Source organism: Triturus cristatus, chromosome 5_2, assembly GCF_964204655.1.
Source record: "Triturus cristatus chromosome 5_2, aTriCri1.1, whole genome shotgun sequence".
Classification (NCBI taxonomy): domain Eukaryota; kingdom Metazoa; phylum Chordata; class Amphibia; order Caudata; family Salamandridae; genus Triturus; species Triturus cristatus.
The window spans coordinates 329,842,824-329,863,769 of NC_140588.1; the positions used below are offsets into that span (position 1 = coordinate 329,842,824).

Genomic DNA, 20,946 nt, shown 5'->3' on the forward strand with positions numbered 1-20,946 from the left:
GAAAGAATGTGCTGATATATTGATACATCGATGGCATGTTGGAAAGGAGTTCCTGCCATTTTGTATAGTTGAGGATAGGTATAATAGACCCTCTGAAGGTATTTAAATTAGCGCAAGTGGTATAGATGAAGATGGCCACTTCATGAAGTGATATAAAGGTTTCCTAACAAGCTTCCTTGGGCATACCTCCCACATCTTCTGTCAAGTCCTCCCTCAAAGAGACAAAAGGTTCCACTAAAGACTTATAGGGCAGTGAAACTCCTCTATCACCAAATGCACTCATTGTGAGCTTGACTTCCAGTGGAATAAATCCTACAGTATCACCTTAATTCCTTGGGAGATGACATGCCACATTTGTAGGCAACAAAACAATTTTGATCTTTCCAAATCATTTTCTAATTCAGAGGATCAAAGATGGGATTGGAAGATGGCCTCCCTCAACTGAGCTATACCAAAGAAATCCCAAGCAAAGAATCCCTAGAGGAAAAACTGCGTCCTCTACAAAATGAAGTCTCACTATTCCGCTTCACTCACATTGTGTTGCTCTAAATGAGTTACGCCATAGACTACAGATCTTTTGGCATTGAGTGGTAAGCAGAAGGAGAGTTGTCCTCCAAAAAGTTGGAACGTTTACCGCTATCCCATAACCCACCTCTCATCAAATAGGGAGTGTGACCTTGAGGTCCAAAAAGCCAGTTATTACTGATGCATTGGTGCCAGGCACAGTAATAGGAGTACAGTGTCCAGGCATACCAAGACTTGTTGCATTTATCCAGCAAGACTTTTGGTCCAACATCCCTGTAAGACGCTTCACAGAAGTAAATTGAGTTTAAGAAAATAAGGAAGGAGAAATGTGTTATGGATAGTTTTGAAAGACAAAGAGCAGTTTCAGTTTTTATTCTAGCCATACTCCTATTTGCATCTTAATAACCACATTTAATTTCAATTATGCATAATATGCATATGAAATGTGTTCAGTTAGCTTGTTCAAAACGGTCTATCTTCTTTGTATACATGACTTTTCCAGATATAGCACTCCAGTATACACGTTTAAAAGTGTGCAATGCTTTCCAAAAATCGAATTAGAAAATGTAACACTCAGTATGGGTCCATAATCTCTAAGCATGCTTTGAGGAGGTTGACCCCTAAAAATCATAATTCGTCGATAGCACAAAAGGAAAGTAGTAAACAGAGAATACTGTGCCTTCAGTTCAATCCAAAAATATACTTGCTAATCACTGTGGGGGTCATTGAGACCCTGGCTAGCGGCCCAGTAGGTTAGAGAGGCGTTTGCTTCCATTTGCCACCATGTTGGAGATCTCCACCTTTTGGATCTCTGTGGTGATGAAAATGTATCCGCTGCTGCGCAGCTGCATTTCTATCACTATTAAATAAATCCGTATTTGTAAAGCGCGAACTACACACCTTTACGGGTCTCAAGGCGCTGGGGGCCGTTGTGGAAATTAAGTGAGCTATTGCCCAGAGTCACATGATGCTGAGCTGAGCTGCCGCCAGAGCCGGGGATCGAACTGTGAGCCCTGTGCTCCAAAGTCAGCTGCCCTGGCCGCTGCACCACACCTCTCTTGAATTTGTTTTGTGCCCTCGTTATTCATTTTTGCTTTTCAGAAAACAGTCCTCATAGTGTGTGTTTATTTTCAAAAAGAAAAAAAAATCAATGGTCATGGCATGCAGGATGCTTTTTCCGTGTGCGTGAGTACCTCTAATTGTTGTCTGTGCCATGCGTGCAAGGGGGTCTTGTGTCCCATAATTTGTTCGTATATAACCTCTTAGAGTCTGACACAGAAAATGTGTTTTTTCTTTACTGGGCAACATTTTTAGAGCTTATTCTGTTGAGTGTGATTGACCAGACTTTCAGTGTTCACTTCTCTGAAGCTGTCAGTGATTGTCTTCTTCTGTTGCAGGTCGTGAATATGTGATCCCATCCCTGGTGCAAAGGTTTATTGCAGAACTGGTGGATTTCTTCATCCTCTTCTTCATAAAAGCTGCTGTTATTTTAAGCATCATGCATTTCAGTGGGATAAGGTAAATAGAATAAATTTGTATGAAGCAGTCCGTGGTCTTTGCTAAGTAGAGCACTGCATGATGTTGTATTTTATTGTCTTAAAATACATCTGAGTGGAACTTCATGCGGGGACAAAGACTATGTGATAGGTGTGTTCGCCATGGTAGCTATTTAGTGATATGAATTAGAGGATTGAAATAAATCCTTATATTTGTTTAACTCTGCCAAAATGACTATGTTCTACATTTAAGGTCTTAGTGACAGTCATTAAAAAGTGGCAGCTATATGTAAACGAAGGGATCCGCATTCTCTGTTCGATACTTTTTCTGTTTGTCTCTGCGACTGCACAAGCACGTCATTAAACTTGTGCAGTGCATGGAAAAAGTAAGTTGACAAACATTTGCAGGAGCTTGTAAATTTTGCCATTTATTTTGTGTCTGGCTAACATGAAAGACACTTATTTTGAAATGCCTGAAGCGCCCAAGCAAAAAAGCATAATGTTTGTTGCTTGTTTGCCACTCCAACAAGCATTTGCAATGCAATAGGTCTCGCATTTACGCGAGTTCGAGCTACTGAGGTTGCAAATAACAATGCCTTTCATTTTTGTTTTCGTTTTTAAATCCTAAATAAAACCCAGTCATTTACAATGCCAATAGCTTAAACTTGCGTAAATGCTAGACCTATTGCATTGCAAATGCTTGTTTGTAAATGATTTTAGGTAATCATACAATAAAGATTTTACACACATTCGCCACCAAAAATTAAATAAAAAATAAAATTAAATAATCATCAGTAAGGGACATTCATTTAGATAGAATGTCGGCCAAAAGGATCTATCTTGCTGTGTGGGAGCATATATATTGATAATATTTTGATAATTGTAATTTTATTGATAGTAATGGAAACTCTGAGTTGAAAACAAAAACAAATGGTGAGTGTGCCACCGTGTTTAGTCATGAAAAAACATGACATTTTTAAGGGATACCTTGTGAAACCACCATCCGGGTCAGCAGAGAGTCTCCGTTGAGAGACAGTCAGACGTAGAGCAAAACATGGCCATGAGCGTTTCACTGTCCGATGTTTCCCCCGAACCGTGACGGAGCCTCACATAGCCACAGTCATTACGCTATGGCATCAAGCCGCGCAACCCAGATTTATTTACTTTTACCTGACTTCTAATTTGTAATAAACCTACTTAATTATAGTGATTCCTGGTACTGATATTGCATGGCCAAATGGGTTGCACTGCTAATTACATTTATTGATTAAACACTAACTCACTTTATTTCTCAGTTGGTGAAAAAAGATCCATCGGATAATTATGGTAAGAGGGCCAGGCCAGAGTTGCATCAACTTTTATTTCAATAGAAGCCAGTGATGGAAATACATTTGATTCTCTCAATTATTTTTTTTTTAAATCTCCCACTTTCATCTTTTAAAATGTTGGCATGTGTGTATTATACACTGTATGCGTCATTTAAAGTGTTGCAAGTTTGGCAGTCGAATGTCACTCATAAGTACACTGAAACCATGAAGATGTCACACATAGGCAATCGAAAAACTTGACAGCTCTACCCAAACACACAAAAAAGAGGGCTTAGCTATATTGGTGCATTAGCGTGCTAGACATCTGGTGTAGTTGAAGCTTATGAAACGTGCATTCATTTTTACTGCACAACGTGGTTTTAATTTTTTGATCGGGATTATATAACAGTTCCACGTGAAAAATATAATTTTCAGCGATAAAAAAACGGCCATGCAAGTACTCTTTTCACTTTACTTTTGTGTAAATGGCATGTTCAAGATGGCTACTTCGTTTACATTAATTCTCAGTTGTCTTTGTCGCGTAAAAAAGGCAGAAATCAAATCACTTGTTTTTGAGGTTATTCCCTCCAGTTTTTAGTCTGTCTTTTGTGTTTAGCTCAATGATTAATGAAATCAGTGGAAGCATCGTGACAGAAATGCAATAGAAGAGGCGTAGTAGGAGACGTCACTATTCTGAAAAGTTTCCTTAACGCTTATTGGTTGTTAGCCGGCGGTGCTCTCTGTATAGAGAAAGTTGCAAAAAGGTGGAGGACAAAGAACTTTACTCGTTGCTGGCTTCCTTAAGGTGACCCAGAGTGGAATCTGCGTAGTTGTTCAGCCGGTAAGAAAAGGGTGATTGTGTGCTGCCACGGACACTTTTTGGTGTATGAGCAGCTTGGTGTGAAGCTGATAGTATCTATACGGTGATTGGCAGATCTGCTCCAGATACTCTTTAATAACCTCGTCATGACCGCGAATGCAGCCTTTTTGTAAAATTGTCAATCTGATGGTGACATCAGTGACATGGAGCAACTCGCCCCTGGATGTTAACAGAACAATATTTAAAATGTAACCAAAGATTTTAAGTGCTGGCCTGAAAAGCATACGTGAATGATTAATCATTAGGTTTTTATCTGTGTATACTTGTAACACTGACGCATCCCGGTGAAACGTACAGCGAGCGCACTGATGCCTTGTGGTTGAGTGCGCTTATAAAACAGCAAAATTATTTAAATAGTTGCTACGTGAGTGACTGCCTTATGACTCTAAATTCCCTATTTAAATATGTACAGACAGCACAGCTGAAATGAGCATAGCAGCATTGTTTAAATTTACTTAGTTATATTGTGCACGCTTTGCTGCAGCAGTGTGTGATAATATAGTTGTCAAGGACAAAAGTAAAAGCCCGCGAGTGGTGCGCGCGCGCCACAGCGAGACATGTGGTTTCAGTTATCGCGCCCGTGTCTGAGCACGATAATTGAAACCTCATGGCGGCAGTGCGGGTAACCGACACCAATAGGCCATGGGCGGAGCAATGCGCCCCTCCCTTGGCCAATTGCGTGCTGTCTTTGTTAAAAAGACGCACGCAAAGGCCAATAGCGTGGGGAAAAACGAACAGCACACGCACGAGCATGTGCGATTCCTAGGTCAGTTTTGAAACCCCCTACAAGAAGTCTCTCGCTGCGCGAGCAGTGCTACACACTGCAACGCTAGGCGCAAGACCTAAAAAGGGAACAGTCAGTTGACCAAAATGTAAGAAGCAGAGGTCCAGCAGATTAGTAATATCAAAAAGTACTTTGTAGAACATATACTCACCTAAAAGAGCAATATTTAGGTTATGCCCCACAGCCTATATAAGGTGTCTCTATAATACATGAAGATTCTTAGAGTAAAAATGCTGAGACACGAGGGAATGCTTGACCCATTGCAGGGTTGGTTAACAAGCGTCAAAGTTCACGAGCCCTGTGAAAATTGAACAATGAAGTAATTTCAAATATTCTGTTCTTGGAGGAGCCTAGCGCGCAACCAAGATGGCCGCGTAGGTGCGAGGCTCCCGAGGACCTCCGCGACCTCCTGAATTAATCCTGGCGATATCCTGTCCTTGTTGAGGGGACTGGGTTGGGGAACCCGAGCTGAGGCGCCACCCGTTTTTCGGGCTCGAATTGGACCCCGGACGCCGGTGGGAGCACCGATCGAAGGTTGCGGCCTTCTCCTCGCCGGCCCCCCGGATTGGAGTAGTGGGGCGATCCGGGGACAAAGTGAACAACAGCGGCGGGCAAGGCTGGGCGACTCGCGTACCCCGCACTTTCACTTTCGCTTTTGCGCCCCTCCTTGCCCTCCAGCGAGGTGGGGTTGCGGAGCGGGGTGCGGTGGTGTGGTCTTGTCCACGTGCCCGGCTGACCTGCCGGCTGTGGGTTGACCTGCTGCTCGGTGGTCGCCCCCGCCCCCCCCCCGGAGCCCGTGAATTGGTATAGCGGCCCGCTCGAGGAGATTGGCACGACGGTGGGAGAGCAAGCATGTCCACCAAACAAGATGGCGACCGGGCGAAGGTGAAGACGACCCGCCGTGGCACGGCGCACCAAGCTAACAGTATGGACCGCTACACTCTCCAGAAGGGTTCTCCGGAGACATCGCGCACTTCCCCGGCGGGCCCGACGGAGGCATCTGCTCAGCCTGTGGATCTGACCCTCCGGGACGTCATGGGCGCCATCGCAGAGATGAAGGCCTCGGTGGACCAGCGTTTCGATACCCTAGCGCAAAAAATAGACTCGGTCCTGGTGGATGTGAGCCTTGTGAGGGCAGACTTGTCCAAAACGAACGACCGGGTCGATTCCCTGGCTCACACCGCAACGAGCCTCACGACGGACGTGGTGGCCCTCCAAAAGGAGGTGCGCCGGCTTGGCCAGGCGAGCGCCCTGATGGACCGGCGACTGGAGGATTCCGAGGGTCGGGCCCGGAGGAATAATGTCCGTATTGTGGGGGTGCCGGAGGGACGAGAGGCGGAGGCGGCAGATCTTTTTGTGGAAGAATTGATCCTTACCCATCTCCAGCCCCGGGGGCTGAGTAAGCTTTTTGCGGTGAAGCGTGCTCACCGGGTTCCTGGGGGCAGACCTAAGACCGGTGCCCCGCCGCGGCCTCTCATTGCCCGGATTTTTAACATTCGGGACAGAGATGCTATCCTCCAGACCTCCAGGCAACAGGGACCGGTCAAGCTTGACAACATGGACGTGCATTTCTACCCAGACTTTACTCCGGCGGTTCAGAAGCAGAGACAGAGCTTTCTTGGTGTTAAGCGTCGCCTACGGGACCTGAACCTTAAGTACTCAATGCTTTTTCCAGCTAAGCTTAGGGTGGAGGTGGATGGTCGCACGCACTTCTTTGACCGGCCCGAGGCGGCTGGGGACTGGTTGGACACTTTGCCTGGAGATCGGGGCCGGGGGGGCGGGGGGGGCGCGGCTGGCGAGGAGGGCCCGCCGGATCAGAATTGAGGGGTGACTGAATAGGCCTTGCTCTGGACGATGTTCCTTCCCCATTTATTGATTGCATATGTTCCCCTCCTATGGAGGTCGTGCGGGGTCTGTTGGGGGCTTCCCTCCTCCTCTGGGGGACTAGTTAGTTTTTAGCTATGGGGCGACAGGCACACTGCACTTTGGGGGGGCTGTCTGGGCTCATGCAGGGGTGCAGGGAGGGGGGAGTTCTGTTGGGATGGGGGGGTGGGGGGGGTGTGTTGTTTGTTTGCACCGCAAGGCAGACCCGCTACTGTATTGTTGTTTTTAAGATGCTCTGTGGGGGACGACCGATTGTTTCGACGTATGATGGGGGGTAGGGATTTGACTGTGTTGTCATGGAATGTTAACGGCCTGGGGGATAGGATCAAGCGTGGTGTGGTCCTGCAGTACTTGAAACGTATTTCACCAGATGTTGTCTTCCTGCAGGAGACACACCTTATAGGTAACTCCTTTCAGGCAATGAATCGGCGGGGCTATCGTTTGGCGGCCCATTCTGGCTTCACTTCGGGCTCGCGGGGGGTGGGTATTATGATCAAGAACTCGCTCCCGTTGGAGGTCGATGAGGTGCGCCATGATGAGAGGGGACGCTACACTGTCCTGGTGGGAAGAATGGAGGGTAGAGTGTTTATTTTGATATCAGTGTACGTCCCGCCTGGGTTGCAAGCCACCACATTCGCGGACCTGGGGCACCTCCTCCTGGACCTTCCGAGTGGCCTGCTGGTGGTTGGAGGGGACTTTAATGCGGTAGCTTCTGGGTCTATGGATCGCCATCCCCCCAGGGACCTCCCCCGGGCACAGGCGTGGCTGCCCGGCCTTTTAGACACGCTGGGCTTGGTGGATTGCTGGCGACTGAAGCATCCCGCACAGCGGCAATACACCTTCCACTCGGGTGCCCATGGTAGCCTCTCGCGGATTGATTACATCCTTGTCCCGGCGGCCCATGCAGGGAGGGTGGGGGAGGTGCGCCATCTGGCGCGGGGTATCTCAGACCACTCCCCATTGCTGTTACAGTTTGATGTCTTCCCGAGGGGGGATGGCAGGGTGGCTCCAATCAATGCATGGTATTTGCGCGACCCCACCATTCGTGCCGATTTGATCAAATCCTTACAGCGCTACTTCGACGAGAATGTGGGGTCGGTCCCTTCGGCCATCTCCCTGTGGGAGGCTTTTAAGGTAGTTCTTAGAGGGGAGGCCCTCTCCTTTATCTCCCATGCCCGGCGGCGCGAGCGGGAGGAGGTGACCCGGGTAGAGGCCGAGATTGCAGAACTGGAGGGTGACCTGGGGAGCGGGGTGACAGATGCCAAGCTGCATGTTCTACACCTAAAGCAGGCGGCCTATCGGGCCCTCGTCACGGAGGCGGCCAGGGGCCTCAGTCGAGAGCAGCAGGGGCGATTGTATGATGTGGGTGATAAGGCTGGCAAATTGATTGCGTGGTTGGACAAGAGGGAGAGAGCGAGTCGCGTGGTTCCTTTGATTGAGAGTGTGGATGGTGCGTGTGTCACCGAGCCGGAAGCCATTGTCTCCTGCTTTGCGGATCATTTCCGCGAAGTCTACTCCCCGGTTTCCCCCTGCTCGGAGGAAGATTCCCATGCCCTGCTTCGGGACATCGCACTGCCCTCCCTTACGGTGGAGGACAGGGATTTGCTGGACGCTCCTCCCACCTCGGACGAAATTGCCTTGGCTATTCGCTCGGTTGCGTCCGGCAAGGCCATGGGCCCCAATGGTATCCCCATCGAACTATACAAGCTACGCCCGGATGTGTTGGCTCCCCACCTGCGCGCGATGTTCCTGGCGGCACACTCGCAGGGTTCCCTCCCGCCGGACCAGCGTCTGGCCACAATCGTGGTGATCCACAAGGAGGGGAAGCCCCGTGAACGGGTCGCATCCTATAGGCCGATCTCGCTCTTGAACGCGGAGCCCAAAATCCTCGCCAAGGTGTTGGCCAACCGGTTGGTTGGCGTGGTGGGCGATTTGGTCCACCAAGACCAATCTGGCTTTATACCACACCGCAACACGGCACTCAATCTGCGGCGCTTGCACGGTGTGCTCGCGCGTGTCCCATTTGTGCGGGAGCCGGCCATCTTGGCGTCCTTGGACGCCACCATGGCGTTTGACACGCTTGAGTGGCCATACATCTGGGCGATGCTGGCGAAATTTGGATTTGGACCGGGCTTTATTAGCTGGGTCAAATTGTTGTACTCGGGCCCCTTGGCGCAGGTGGTGGTGAATGGGCGAGTCTCGGCCCCATTCGCGCTGGGGCGGGGCACGCGACAGGGTTGCCCCTTGTCACCTCTCCTGTTTGCACTGGCCCTGGAGCCCCTGGCGGAGTGGCTGCGGTGGCACCCTTCCATCCGTGGTCTCCGCTGGACCCCCGAGCATGAGGACCGTGTGTCCCTCTATGCTGATGATATCCTCCTGTATCTCGCCTCCCCGCGTAAATCACTGATAGTCCTGGTTGATGTTTTGCGCTCCTTCGGTCGCAACTCAGGCCTTGTCATCAACTGGGCGAAATCCTGTGTATATGTGCTTTCCGGGGAGGCTCCGGTCCTACCACGGGACTGTCCGATCCAGATTGCCTCCCAGGGGTTTCGGTACCTGGGTATATATATCACCCTTGACCCGGAGGCCCGCTATGAGCGGAATTTGCTGCCCCCCCTCCAGCGCTTGAAGGAGGACGTGGTGCGCTGGCGGCGTCTGCCGCTTTCGCCGCTCGGCCGAGCGGCCTTGTTTAAAATGATGTCCTTGCCGCGCTTCCTCTACGCCCTCCAGAATACTATGGACTTGGTTCCGGCACGCTACTTCCGTGAGGTGGAGGGCCTCCAGCGGCGCCTGTTCTGGGACGGGAGGCCGCGCATTGCTCTGGCTAAATTGACGCTCCCGTGGTACGATGGGGGGGTCGCCCTCCCGGACATTAAACGGTATTACTGGGCCACCCAACTGGCTGCAATTAATCATGGCCTTTACGGGCCCGCCTTGAACCCGGCGTTTGAGATGGACAAGATGCTCCTGCCTGGTGGCGACTACAATCGAGCGCTTTACTCTGCCGCGCCCGACCCCCGTCTGACGGGACCGACGCGTGTCATGGTGCGTGTCTGGCACGCGGCTAATGCAGCTATGGGGTGGAGGGACCGTTTGACCCGGGCGTCACCGCTATATGCGTCTGAGAGGTTGGGCTCCCTGTGGACATCGAAGGGCTTTGAGAAGTGGGACACGATCGGAATTAGCACTGTGGGAGATCTCTGGACGAGGGGGGGATTCAAGACTTTTGCGACGCTGCAGACGGAGTTTCAGCTGCAGGGCAGTGAGTACTTTCGGTACCTACAAGTCCGCCATGCGCTGGGCTCCGTCTTCCCGGATGTCGCGTCCATTCCGGAGTCTTCCCCCCTGGAGGACAGAGTGCTGGATGGCCATGTCCCAGACAGCACGATCTCCCTCATATATAAAAAACTGATCAACGACAGATCGTGCCTGCTGACTAGTCTCCGCGAGGCCTGGGTTGCCGACGGGCTAGAGCTGGACGACGAGGATTGGATTTCCGCGGTGGCCTCTCCAAAAGAGGTGGCCATCCCGGCTCGCCTTCGTTTCGTCCAGCTTAAGATCCTTCACCGGGTTTACGTGACGGGGCCAAGGCTTCTACGTATGGGCTTTGCTGGTGACGGAATGTGTAAGCGTGGCTGTGGCGCGTTGGCAACTTTCATGCATATACTGTGGGAGTGCCCAAAGGTGGAGCGATTCTGGCGTGGTGTGCATGAGGTCCTGCGTGTGGTTACGAGTGTCGCACTGTTGCCTGAAGCGAGGAGATGCTTGCTGAATGTGTGGGAACCAAATGATTATTCGGTCCCGCAGACGCGGTGGGTGACTCTGGGATACATGATAGCTAAGCGTGACATTGCTCAATTGTGGGGATCCCAGAGGCCCCCTGCGGTGTTGGCCTGGAAAGAACATATGGATTGGTGTATGTTTCGTGAAAAGGTGGTGTATGTGGCGAGGGGTAAGCCTGGGGCGTGGGTGAAAATCTGGGGCCCCTGGAACGCCTACCGCGGGGGTATCTGTGAGCCGCCACTGCTACCGGCTGCCTCGCCTGCTCCGTCTCCCTAGATGGCCCCCCTCCCTCGGCCTTGGGCATGCGGTCCCCCAGTCCCTGATCTATTCCCATTCCCCTCTCCAGAGTTCTGCTGCTGGTTGGGATCCCCCACTTATGGAGCACGTGCTGTCGCTTTGGATCGCGGGTTGCCTTGCGGGTGTGGTTTTTTGTGTTGTTCTGTTTTGATAAAAGGGAACCGTACTGTGGGCATGGAGCTATGCGGCCTGCAACATTGATTTCTCCTGTTTTGCTAATCTGTACTGCCAAGAGACTCTTACCGTATGTATGCAATATGCTTTTGTCACTCTAGCGGCCGGCCGAGTGGTTGTAGGCCCATACCTGTAACTTTTTCAAACTGCAATAAACGGTTTCAAAAAAAAAAAAAAAAAAAAAAATCTGTTCTTGTTCCCATTCCTGTTTGACGTTTTATGTTTTGGCGCAAACAAATTTACATAAAGTGACAACAAAATAAGCCATTTTTATTGTGCTCGTCAACCAGAGGTAGTGAGGTTGTTTTCTCACCAAAATGAATTGACTGAGTTAAAAATCAAGTTTTCTCAGATTCCATTATGCAACCCTGATGGATGGGCTACTCTCTGTAGATTCTAAACTAGATTTATAAAAATAAATGAGTAGTGCAAAAACACACATTGTATGAGAGTAATTTGCGAGTCATAAACTTTTTTGTATCTGGATGACATAATACAAGTTGTTTAGGGGTTCAACTCCATGTTCCACATACATTGTGACATATGCAATCCTGCTCTAAAGAATTAAAGCTATCCTAAAACTCCGCCTTTCTTAAGACTTCATTCTTCTACTATTATTGGGATCAATTCACAAAATCATTTATGAGTACGTTGTGAATACCGGAAGTAGTACTACACAAGTACTCTTTCTATAGTCTTATATGCCTTTGTCAGTCAGCCCCAAAACGTCCAACTTGCTGTTTGTAAAACGACAGAGTGCCCTTTCTGTTTATACTTAAATATTCCCATTTCAGATGTTTTGGACCATTTCACAAGAGCATGTAAAAGTACTACTTTACATACTCAGGAATGCCTTTGTGATTAGGCTGCTGTGAGTAACTTTTTGGGCTTTCAAGGTTACTGGGACTGGATTGATCGTCAGTAGTAGAAGGATGACCCTTGCTCGGTTGCCGTAACAAAACCAGTACAAATTATACCTCCGAACATTGTACTGTTTAGAGAGCTCTACACACGTCTTGCTGTAGTACAAGATTTTTGTCCTTTAAAAAGTCCCAGAGTGTGGGACGAAATGTGTTGGCACTACTGTCTTGTTCTTTAATCAGGCTGCTTCATTTGGAAACTGCAAAAGTTTCACAGGACTTTTGATATTTTCCACCAATCACAAAGAATTACTTAACAGATAAAGTGTGTGTGTGTTCTGCCCATTCACGTTTCATAACATTCAGCTGACTTCCATGGAAGCCAAAGACGTACTCCCTTTTTTAGAAAGGGATATGGGTTTAGTACCACTGTACTTAAATGTGTTTGGATCTACAAATCTAAGGAGGCAAAATGTAGGATTTGCTGGTGCTCTGCCTTGTTGTTCTCCCCTAACCAGATTTCTATTTGAATTGAATTCTTATAATGTGTTAAATGTTGCTTTTCTCCTTTTCAGTGACCTTTTTATTCTTGGATCAGCAATGTCTTATTGGTTTATGCTAATTATGTTATTGTTGTCATTGTTTTGATTGCTTGTACCCTTATATCAGGAACACCTAATTTGATTTAGGTGTTGGAAACACTAATTTTGATTGTCTTTCTTGCTTGTTATAGCTCAGAGAATACCATACACTCATGTTACACCATTGCTCACTCTCCAGTAGGTATTCTTTTGCTGTTTTCTTATTGGTCGTCCAAGGAGAATGTGAATAGCCATGACGTTTGTTGCAAAAAGATAAGCACAAGTTTGTTAAACATGTTTTATAGTGAGCATTGCAGCTCTTCTAAGTGCATTGTGAGTAAGGAAACCATAACTGGTGAAGACCCGGTAGAAGTGGTTAACATCTTAGAAGAAATTTGACAGATCAAACAAGATATGGTGTGCAGAAACCACTAAAATCTGGAGGTAATCCAGAATAGTACACCATACACACTCTGTGACTGACAGGAAACACAAACCCGATTAAGGAGTTCATATAATTCACCACAGATTTGAAATAGCTTGATCGGTGAAGGTTTATGTAGCTTTGTTGTGTGTAGATGTTGGGAGATGGCACCGTACTGCCACTGTAGGAGAGTAGTATGCACTTATGTTGCCCCACTTTTTTTCTGATGTATACACTGGTTTCTGGCTATAGTCTAGCTGGGTCCCTGCTAATCAGGGCCCCAGTCTCTCTGTTCTCTCTAAACGACTTGGTGTGCATATTAGATGCACTAGTGATTGGATACTGTGGTACCTTATGAGCCCCTAGTATATGGTACCTTAGGTACCAAGGGCATAGGTACTTTACAGGCCTACCAGGAGCTGCAGCATGTATTATGCCACTCCTGGGAAGCATTCTCAATCTGACACCACAGGCCTGCTACTGCAGCCTGTGTGAGGTAGTGTTAGCACTCCTCACAGAGATATAGGTTTCTATATCTCACCCTACGCACACATATATCAGCCACCCCTATGGCAAGCCCTATCAATCCTGAGGGCAGGGTGCTTGGTTTACAATGTGAGGGGGTGCCTCTGTCTGAGCTGGGCCCCTCTGCAGCTACCAGAGTCTATTCTCTATGGCTGTTTGTTGATGCGGTTAAACCATATACTCTTAAGTGCATTAAAATGCTAACTTTGGAATGACTGCATCAAAACATGTCGTGTTTGGTGTCAAACAACTTGGAATCATACCCCCACATCAGTCCATGATGTGGGAGCATGATCCCACCCTTCTAGAGGGGACGACATGTAAAACGATAGAAATCCTATAGAGCCCTGACATTACAAAATGGATGCCACCAGCACAGACACTGGGCTGCCCTCCTGCTGCTGACTGAAACTTGCAGTGGAGGAAGCCCAACAAAAGGCATCCTGTCACAGGGAGGTGTTACCACCTTCCAGACAGGATTTAGTGTATTGGAGCTGGGTGGGTGCACTCCTAGAGTGCTTTGAAGTCCTGCACTGGGGGAGCAGTAGGCTCCTCTGTGCATATGCCAGCTCAAACCGGTTCAGGGGCTACCTGTCCCTGCTCTGGCGTGAAACTGGACAAAGGGAAGTGGGTGTAACCACCCCCTACCCTGACCCTCCCAGAGGAGTGGTCATAGAGCTAGTCCCTCCCCTATCTTCAGTATAAGATACCAAACTTTGCCATTGCAAAGCAGATAACCCTGGACGACGCTCTACAAAGAAGAATCCTGGCCCTTCGACGTTCCACTACCTTTGGAAGACAGAAGAATCTCCCTTGGAGTCAAGCAGTGACTCCCCTGCTTGGCAGGCACCAAAAACCTTAATTAACGGTCGCAACCTTTGCCGCTCCCGCTGGAGTTCGAAGTCCCTGCAGCCCCGGAAGTGGATTTCCTGACTTCTCGACGGCCATTGTGAGTCCCCAGCAAAGCTGTGGCAAGTGGACCCCACGAGTGACGAGGAACAGCAATACCCGGGGACCGTGCACTATTGTCGAGTGCAACCCCTTCACGACGTTCTACGAACTTGTGCATTGGACCATCTGTGGCCCAAGCCTCCAGCAGGTTTTGCAGCGAAAATCAGCGGCCTACCCCGTCCCGAGTGACCGTGGGCTCCTGTGAAGCATTTCCTGAAGAGGCTTCTTCGCGATCCCTTGCCTGTTGGCTTGTGGGTCCCCCGAAGACTTTCTTATCGGCTCAAAGGGCTCCCCTGGTTGCTCCAGGCCTGCCCTCACTTACCCTCGCTGGGTGAGTCCCTCAGACCTTGCTGGTCTGCACCATCGACTTTCTTCACTCTACATGAGACTTGCAGTTGCCAAGGCTTGTTGGCTCCAATCCGGTTGCCGACACCGCAGTCAGCTGCAGACGTCGTGGGACCCTCCGAATCCAGCTGCTGGTCATCGTCGATTTCTACTGGACCTCGTGAGCGAAGAGTCAAAAGACCATAGACGACCTGAAATCACCCAACATCTGTGGTCATCCATTTTCCTGGCCATCGGTCACTGGCAAGTGACTTTGAACACTGTCCCTTCAATTTTCAGGTCATCTGCATCTTGAATCCACCCTTGGATTCCACGGACACTTCTTCAGTTGACGCAAGCAGCAAGTCTTCTTTGGTCTCCATAGAAAACAGCGACGCGACCCGACACCAAAAGACACCTATGCACCCGGCTTCCCTGGGTGAGGTAACTCGTGCACTCCGGTGCCCTAGTGTGTGTTGGCCCTCGAATTACTTACTTTGTAAGTGGCTTGCTTGTAGACTTCCTCGAAGTACCCTAAAACTTTAAAAATCATACCGCGACTTGCACCATTATAATCAATAGGGAACCCGCGGCTGTGTTCACACACTGCACGCGTCTCCCGTGGGCCTGTTACTTACCTGCTAACACTGCAGTAGTGAAGCCCCAGCGATTCCCCAGGCCCTAGGCCTTGTCATTTTGCAAGTCGACATTCTTATACTATTTTTTTAGTATATGGTCTGGTACGCCCCTAGGGCCCCAGCCATATTTGTTCTTAACTTATTGAGAAACGTTGAATTTTGAATGTGTATCTGGCTTCTAATCTCATAAAGAGATTAGTAGAGTGTGTCTAGTAATAAATACATATATATTTGATATATATACCTGTGTGGTGTCCTTTCATTTGGTAATTCAAGAGATTATAAGGTAAAACAAGCTGCTTTACATTCCTCTGAGACTTAGCCTGAAGGCTTCTCTCCACAGCTACCACTAGGATAGCTTTCTTTAAAAGGTTGTCTTAAACCTATCTACCATAAGAGTCGAATTGGACTGGTGCAAGGTGGCCACTATAACTAGTGACCAGCATATGCCAGGCCAACTTCTCACAGCCACCATCCCAGATGCACATTTAGGCAGCTCTGTTCTTTCACAAAGTGCATTGCTTTTCTATTCTTTAACATTTAAAAAAAAAAACATTTTTGGGGACTGGATAAAAAAATTAAAAGTCAATCTTATCTTGGTTGTTATAGCTGCATCTCTGTAGGTGGTGGGGTGTGTGTGTGTGTGTGTTTATAGTTCGCCAAACGGCTGCTTCTGCTTCGTACTCCTGATACTCTTCTCTGGTTGATCAACCTACTGCCCACCCTGAAACCTTCCCACTTAAAAAAGCAATACTTGTGTCAAAATCGAATCCAGTATTTAATAATCTCATTATCACCTGTGTCCTACAACACAACAAAGTGACAGAAAAAAGAAGTGTGGGATAAAGAAATGAATCTCCCCTGGGCCCACAGGAACATGCAGCTGTTATACTTGAAACTGGAATCTTCAGTGTTTTAAATAAGCGTAGTAGCTCATGGACTTGGGCACGGTATGGGAACTGACCCTTTTAGTGTCCTACTGAAGTGATGTGCAACACACTCAAAATTAGCTTCCCACTTCTTGGAGGATATTCAGTACTTGGTGCCTCCATCCTGGAGTGCCCATTGTAGGAAATCTGCCCTTTCTGCATGGTCACCCCAGATTTATTTTTCGCCTCTTGCTGGACCCTATATTTTTGGCTGGTTTTATAAATCTGAGCATTTTTCCTCTGTGAATCAGCAGTAAAGGGCCTAGGCCCCCTTTAAACATGGTCCAATTTGAATATTCCTAATTGGTATATTTAACATAACTATAAGACCCTAGTATATGAAAGAAGATGTACCCAGGGCTTGGACTTTAAATGCCATCAGTGGACTGTAGCACCTATTGTGCTATCCACTACAGCAGCAGTACAAACATGGCTTCAGCCTACCGTGTGTAGTCAGACTGTAGTAGTGTTAAATCTTCAATTCGACCTCTCAAAATAAATCAAAACCTCCTTTTTAAATATCAATAAGACACCCCTTGTTGTCCACAAGACAGGTGCATGGTATTTAAAAGCAGGACATGAAGAAATGTAATGTTAACATGTCCTTACAGTGACTAGCACCCAAAAGCTGTTTTTACTCTGGCAGGCCTAGCAGTCCTATATAGAAAACTAGGGTAAAGATTAAAGCCATAATATTGTAGCTCCAGAATGGGATTAGCTTGAAAAATATTTTAACAACAATTTTTAAGTTATTAAAAATCAAATATAGCGGTGAAGTCCGACTTTTAATAAATAGTAAGGAAAATGCATCTTAGAAAGTTACCTTTTGCCTGCTTAAAGTTCAAGTTCATGGAGGCTAAATTTGCATTTTCTCCTCTCACTTTTGCCAGCTAGTAATAAGCATTTGAATAGGTATGAAAAAGGTCTGAAATGTTTCCCAGGAGTTCCTCTGAACTTAACTGAATATGTAGGGTAGGGGTCGTGAGCATCCTTTTCGAGATTAGTGTTAAATCCTACTTGAATGTCAAAGTCTGCTTGACAGGTCTACTGGGTTTACAAATACTTCGGGTGCAGAGAACTGGATACCAAGGTAATTCTTGTGTATCAACTGTCTGGTTGCTGAAGGACCTGCTTTATCCCACCAGACTTCTGTCTCTAGGCCGTACATATAACACTTGGGGTGCACTTGGTCGAAAGAGAAACAGGATAATAAAACAATTCTTCTGTATCCACTGTCTGCCTGCTTCTGTCTCTGTGTTTATTGAGGGCACTATGGCTGTCCAAAACTGGAGTTTAGTGTTAAACGTGGGAGGATTACCATAGGACACTTCCCACATACCTCACCATCCCTCAAAACCCAAGTTGAATGTGGCAGAAGACTTTTGCCATCTTGAAAATGCCAAAACTGGGTAGGGTTGGCTCCAAGAACTTTTGTTTAGGGCAGGTCCAGGAGTCCCACCCACTAGATCGTGCCAGGCGTAAATTTGACCTCTCCAGGCACCCACTACAGAACAATTCTGGACCTGAGGAAGAGCAGAAGAGGACTAGACCTGCTTTCTGTGACTGGTGAGGAGCCCTGAACGACTGGACCTGCTCTCTCTTGTACCCAGGCCAAATAATTGGGCTTCAAGGGTCATAAGGCTGACCTCCTTGTTCACAATACAGTTATACAACATTCTACAAGAGGCCTTTCCAGCAACTGGCCAGCTGACCAGTTGACCTGGACAGCACCTGCTGTTGGCCTCTACCTAAGAACCTATGAGTCGCTAATTGACTCCCTGAGGTCCTGGGAGGCTTTAGAACTGTATTCCTGTGGTGGATTGGGACTTAAAGGACTACCTGGTTAGTGTACCCGACCAATGCTTCTTTGTGGTTAGCCTTATATTGCTCATAGGTTATGGTTTACCATGACCATTGACTATCATTGGCACTTTGTGCTTTTTGGGTCTGTTGCTACTTACAACTTTAAACATTTATATCTCCGGTTCGCCTTATTGGCTTTTTGAAATGTGTTTTTTTATTTTTTTTATTTATTTAATATAACCCTGTATTTCTAATTCATTTGGTATTTCTATTGTTTTACATTTTGACTTTATTACTGTTTTTGTTCTGCATAAATAATTTACATTATTGCCCTAAGTTAAGATGTCTGCTGTATGCCAAAGCCACCAGGGGGTGGAGATCTTCGCCCAGGCCCTAAGTGGTATGATTTGACTCAAACGTTGCTTTAGAACTGGATCACCAACATCCTGCTTTATCTGGGTTATGGTAACCCTTGTGGAATTCACCCGGACACTATAAAGGAGCTAGGAAAGAAAAAGCAGTGGACAGGCCTTCCGTAAGTAGTAAAAATTAATCAGATAACATTGTGGCAGGATAGTCCATATACATTCACTCTGAGTTTTGTAGCAGTATGCCAATAAAAACACATTAAGTACTTGGCGTATATGATTATTCCGTGAAATGTACGCACAGCAGTGCCATTCTGATGTGCGAGAAAGGGCTAACGTCAAACAGAAGAACCAATGCTAAGAAAGATGAACTGCGTGAGAGATCGGCACCCACAAAAGATGGGGGAAAAGGAGTTCAATTGATTTACCCCAGGAGTATTGAAGCAGAACCGGAGGCCTGCAGGGCAGCATGCCTCTTGACTGCTGGAGCTTGGAAGACAGTTCTTGTAGCAGTTAAAAGCAAAACGGTCTTGGACATTGCGCAACACAGGATATGTCTCTTTGCAGAAACGATGAAGAGCGGGTTTAATGCTATCAAAAGAATGTGGACTTCCAAGACTGGCTTTGATTGGTGGATAACGGAATGCGGACAGTTTTGCTTAGGTTTAGCTTGCCTATAATTGTTTCTCTGTTAGGCATTTCTTTCTCTATTCTTTGCAATTATTGTAGGTGAAAATGCACATGAGATATAGTTAACAAAGTAACATCAAAAAGTACATTGTTGAGAGCCATCATTCATGTTCATGGGTAGTTAGTTCACTGACCGAGGCTAGATTATTTGTGGTGTTTTTCTTATGTGGACTCGCCAAACAAGTAGAAGAAAATATACATGCAACCCTTCTTTCCCTTTCCCCGGTCTTGCTTGGGTATCTGCTGTTAACCAAAAGAGGAAACACTTGACATGTTTTATAAAAGTAGTTCAGCACTTCATTAATTACACTGCCAGGGATTGGTAGTGTGTAGAATAGTCCACCTTATTTAAAGGGATATATTGGTGCAAGAGCACAAGAGGCCCTTACTTTTCCTAAGCAAATGGCCAGTTTGTGGCTTAAAGTGTACTGTTATACTTATGCGATTCTGGATTTTCGGGCGTTAGGTGGGAGCTTGTAGGGTTGTTTGGTGTCTAAGGATGGCCACAGAAAGCCTGAATGAACCAGTTTTTATATTTAGTAATCAATATTAGTGGGGTTGTGCTTGGTGCAGTGCAAGCAGTTTTAAAGGGTCTGCTGTACAAGACAATATATGTTTGAGGGACAGCAATACCATACCACCTACACCATACTATGTACCCATGTGCAGGATTACAATGTTTTATATATCAATTCAAAAAGTCCTAGAGGAAGGGACTGGATCGCCCGTTACCATGGAAGGGAAATTGTTGTTGCTGAGGTGACTCCGGCCTAAATACTCTAAACTCTTGTGGATAGGTGGGATTGTAGTGGGGATACACAACTTAACTTCTCCTTTGGAGAAATGATGATCCAAACAAATTTGATGCCTGGTGTAGCAACATGGACAGGTGCATCGGGGTGAAAATGGTAGTGTATGAAGCCAGAGGCTGCCCAAAGAAGTTAAATAGGATTTGGGATCCTTGGATCCAATATATTGGACCTGCGAAAACTGAGATAGTGTTACACTTTTCTGTTCACAAGCATCAGCAGGATTTGTTGATAATATCCGTCATTGAGAAAATAGTTTAATCTCTGGACTAAACGACAGATGTCTCCAATGTTTTGTCTGATGTTTGGGTTGACCCAATTATTTTCTTTTTATTTCATTATAAGAGAAAATCAAGTGCCGGATGAAGACCCAAAAGGCATATAAATAACCTGAATGTTCCATTCTGGGATAACACTTGACTGCTTAGTGATCAAGGTACACATGCATTACTTCTGTTAGTAACATGTAGCCATTTGGGGAAAGCTGTGGATAGACTTAAGCAGGTCAAAGTCTGACAGGCAGTGACTTGCATCTGATGGTATATGGAAATGGGGAACCTGAATCTCTGTTAAAAAGAGTTTATCTTCCTTGTCGAGGGCTACCCTCTATATGTAAGCTAGATCTTAAACGTTGGTGTCAATATTTTCAGGTATCCAGTACAACTGGTTTCCTTTCCCAACATGAGGTTGGGCATGAGAATGCTGTTTTGGAACTTTAAGTATTCTTGGAACGAGGATCTCATACTAAAGAAGGTCAGGAGATGTTTGGAAACACATTCTGTAGTATGTACTATGAATGTTTGTTATTTATGCTGCCACTATGCAGTGGTGGTGGCAGCTTCAAAGATGTGCAGGCTTCTACTTTAGTGGGCAATATAAGGGAATTGGTCCTGTGACAGTGGAACATGTAAACT

The 20,946-nt window shown here is 46.9% G+C and overlaps 1 protein-coding gene across 1 annotated transcript in view; it reads left to right on the forward strand.

Moving 5' to 3' along the window:
• Positions 1-20,946, forward strand: part of FAM8A1 (family with sequence similarity 8 member A1) — a 72,496-nt gene that overhangs the window by 33,434 nt on the left and 18,116 nt on the right. The window contains exon 2 of the mRNA XM_085607082.1: positions 1,923-2,043. Within this exon, the coding sequence (XP_085463208.1) occupies positions 1,923-2,043 (121 nt within the window). The remainder of the gene's footprint in view (positions 1-1,922; positions 2,044-20,946) is intronic.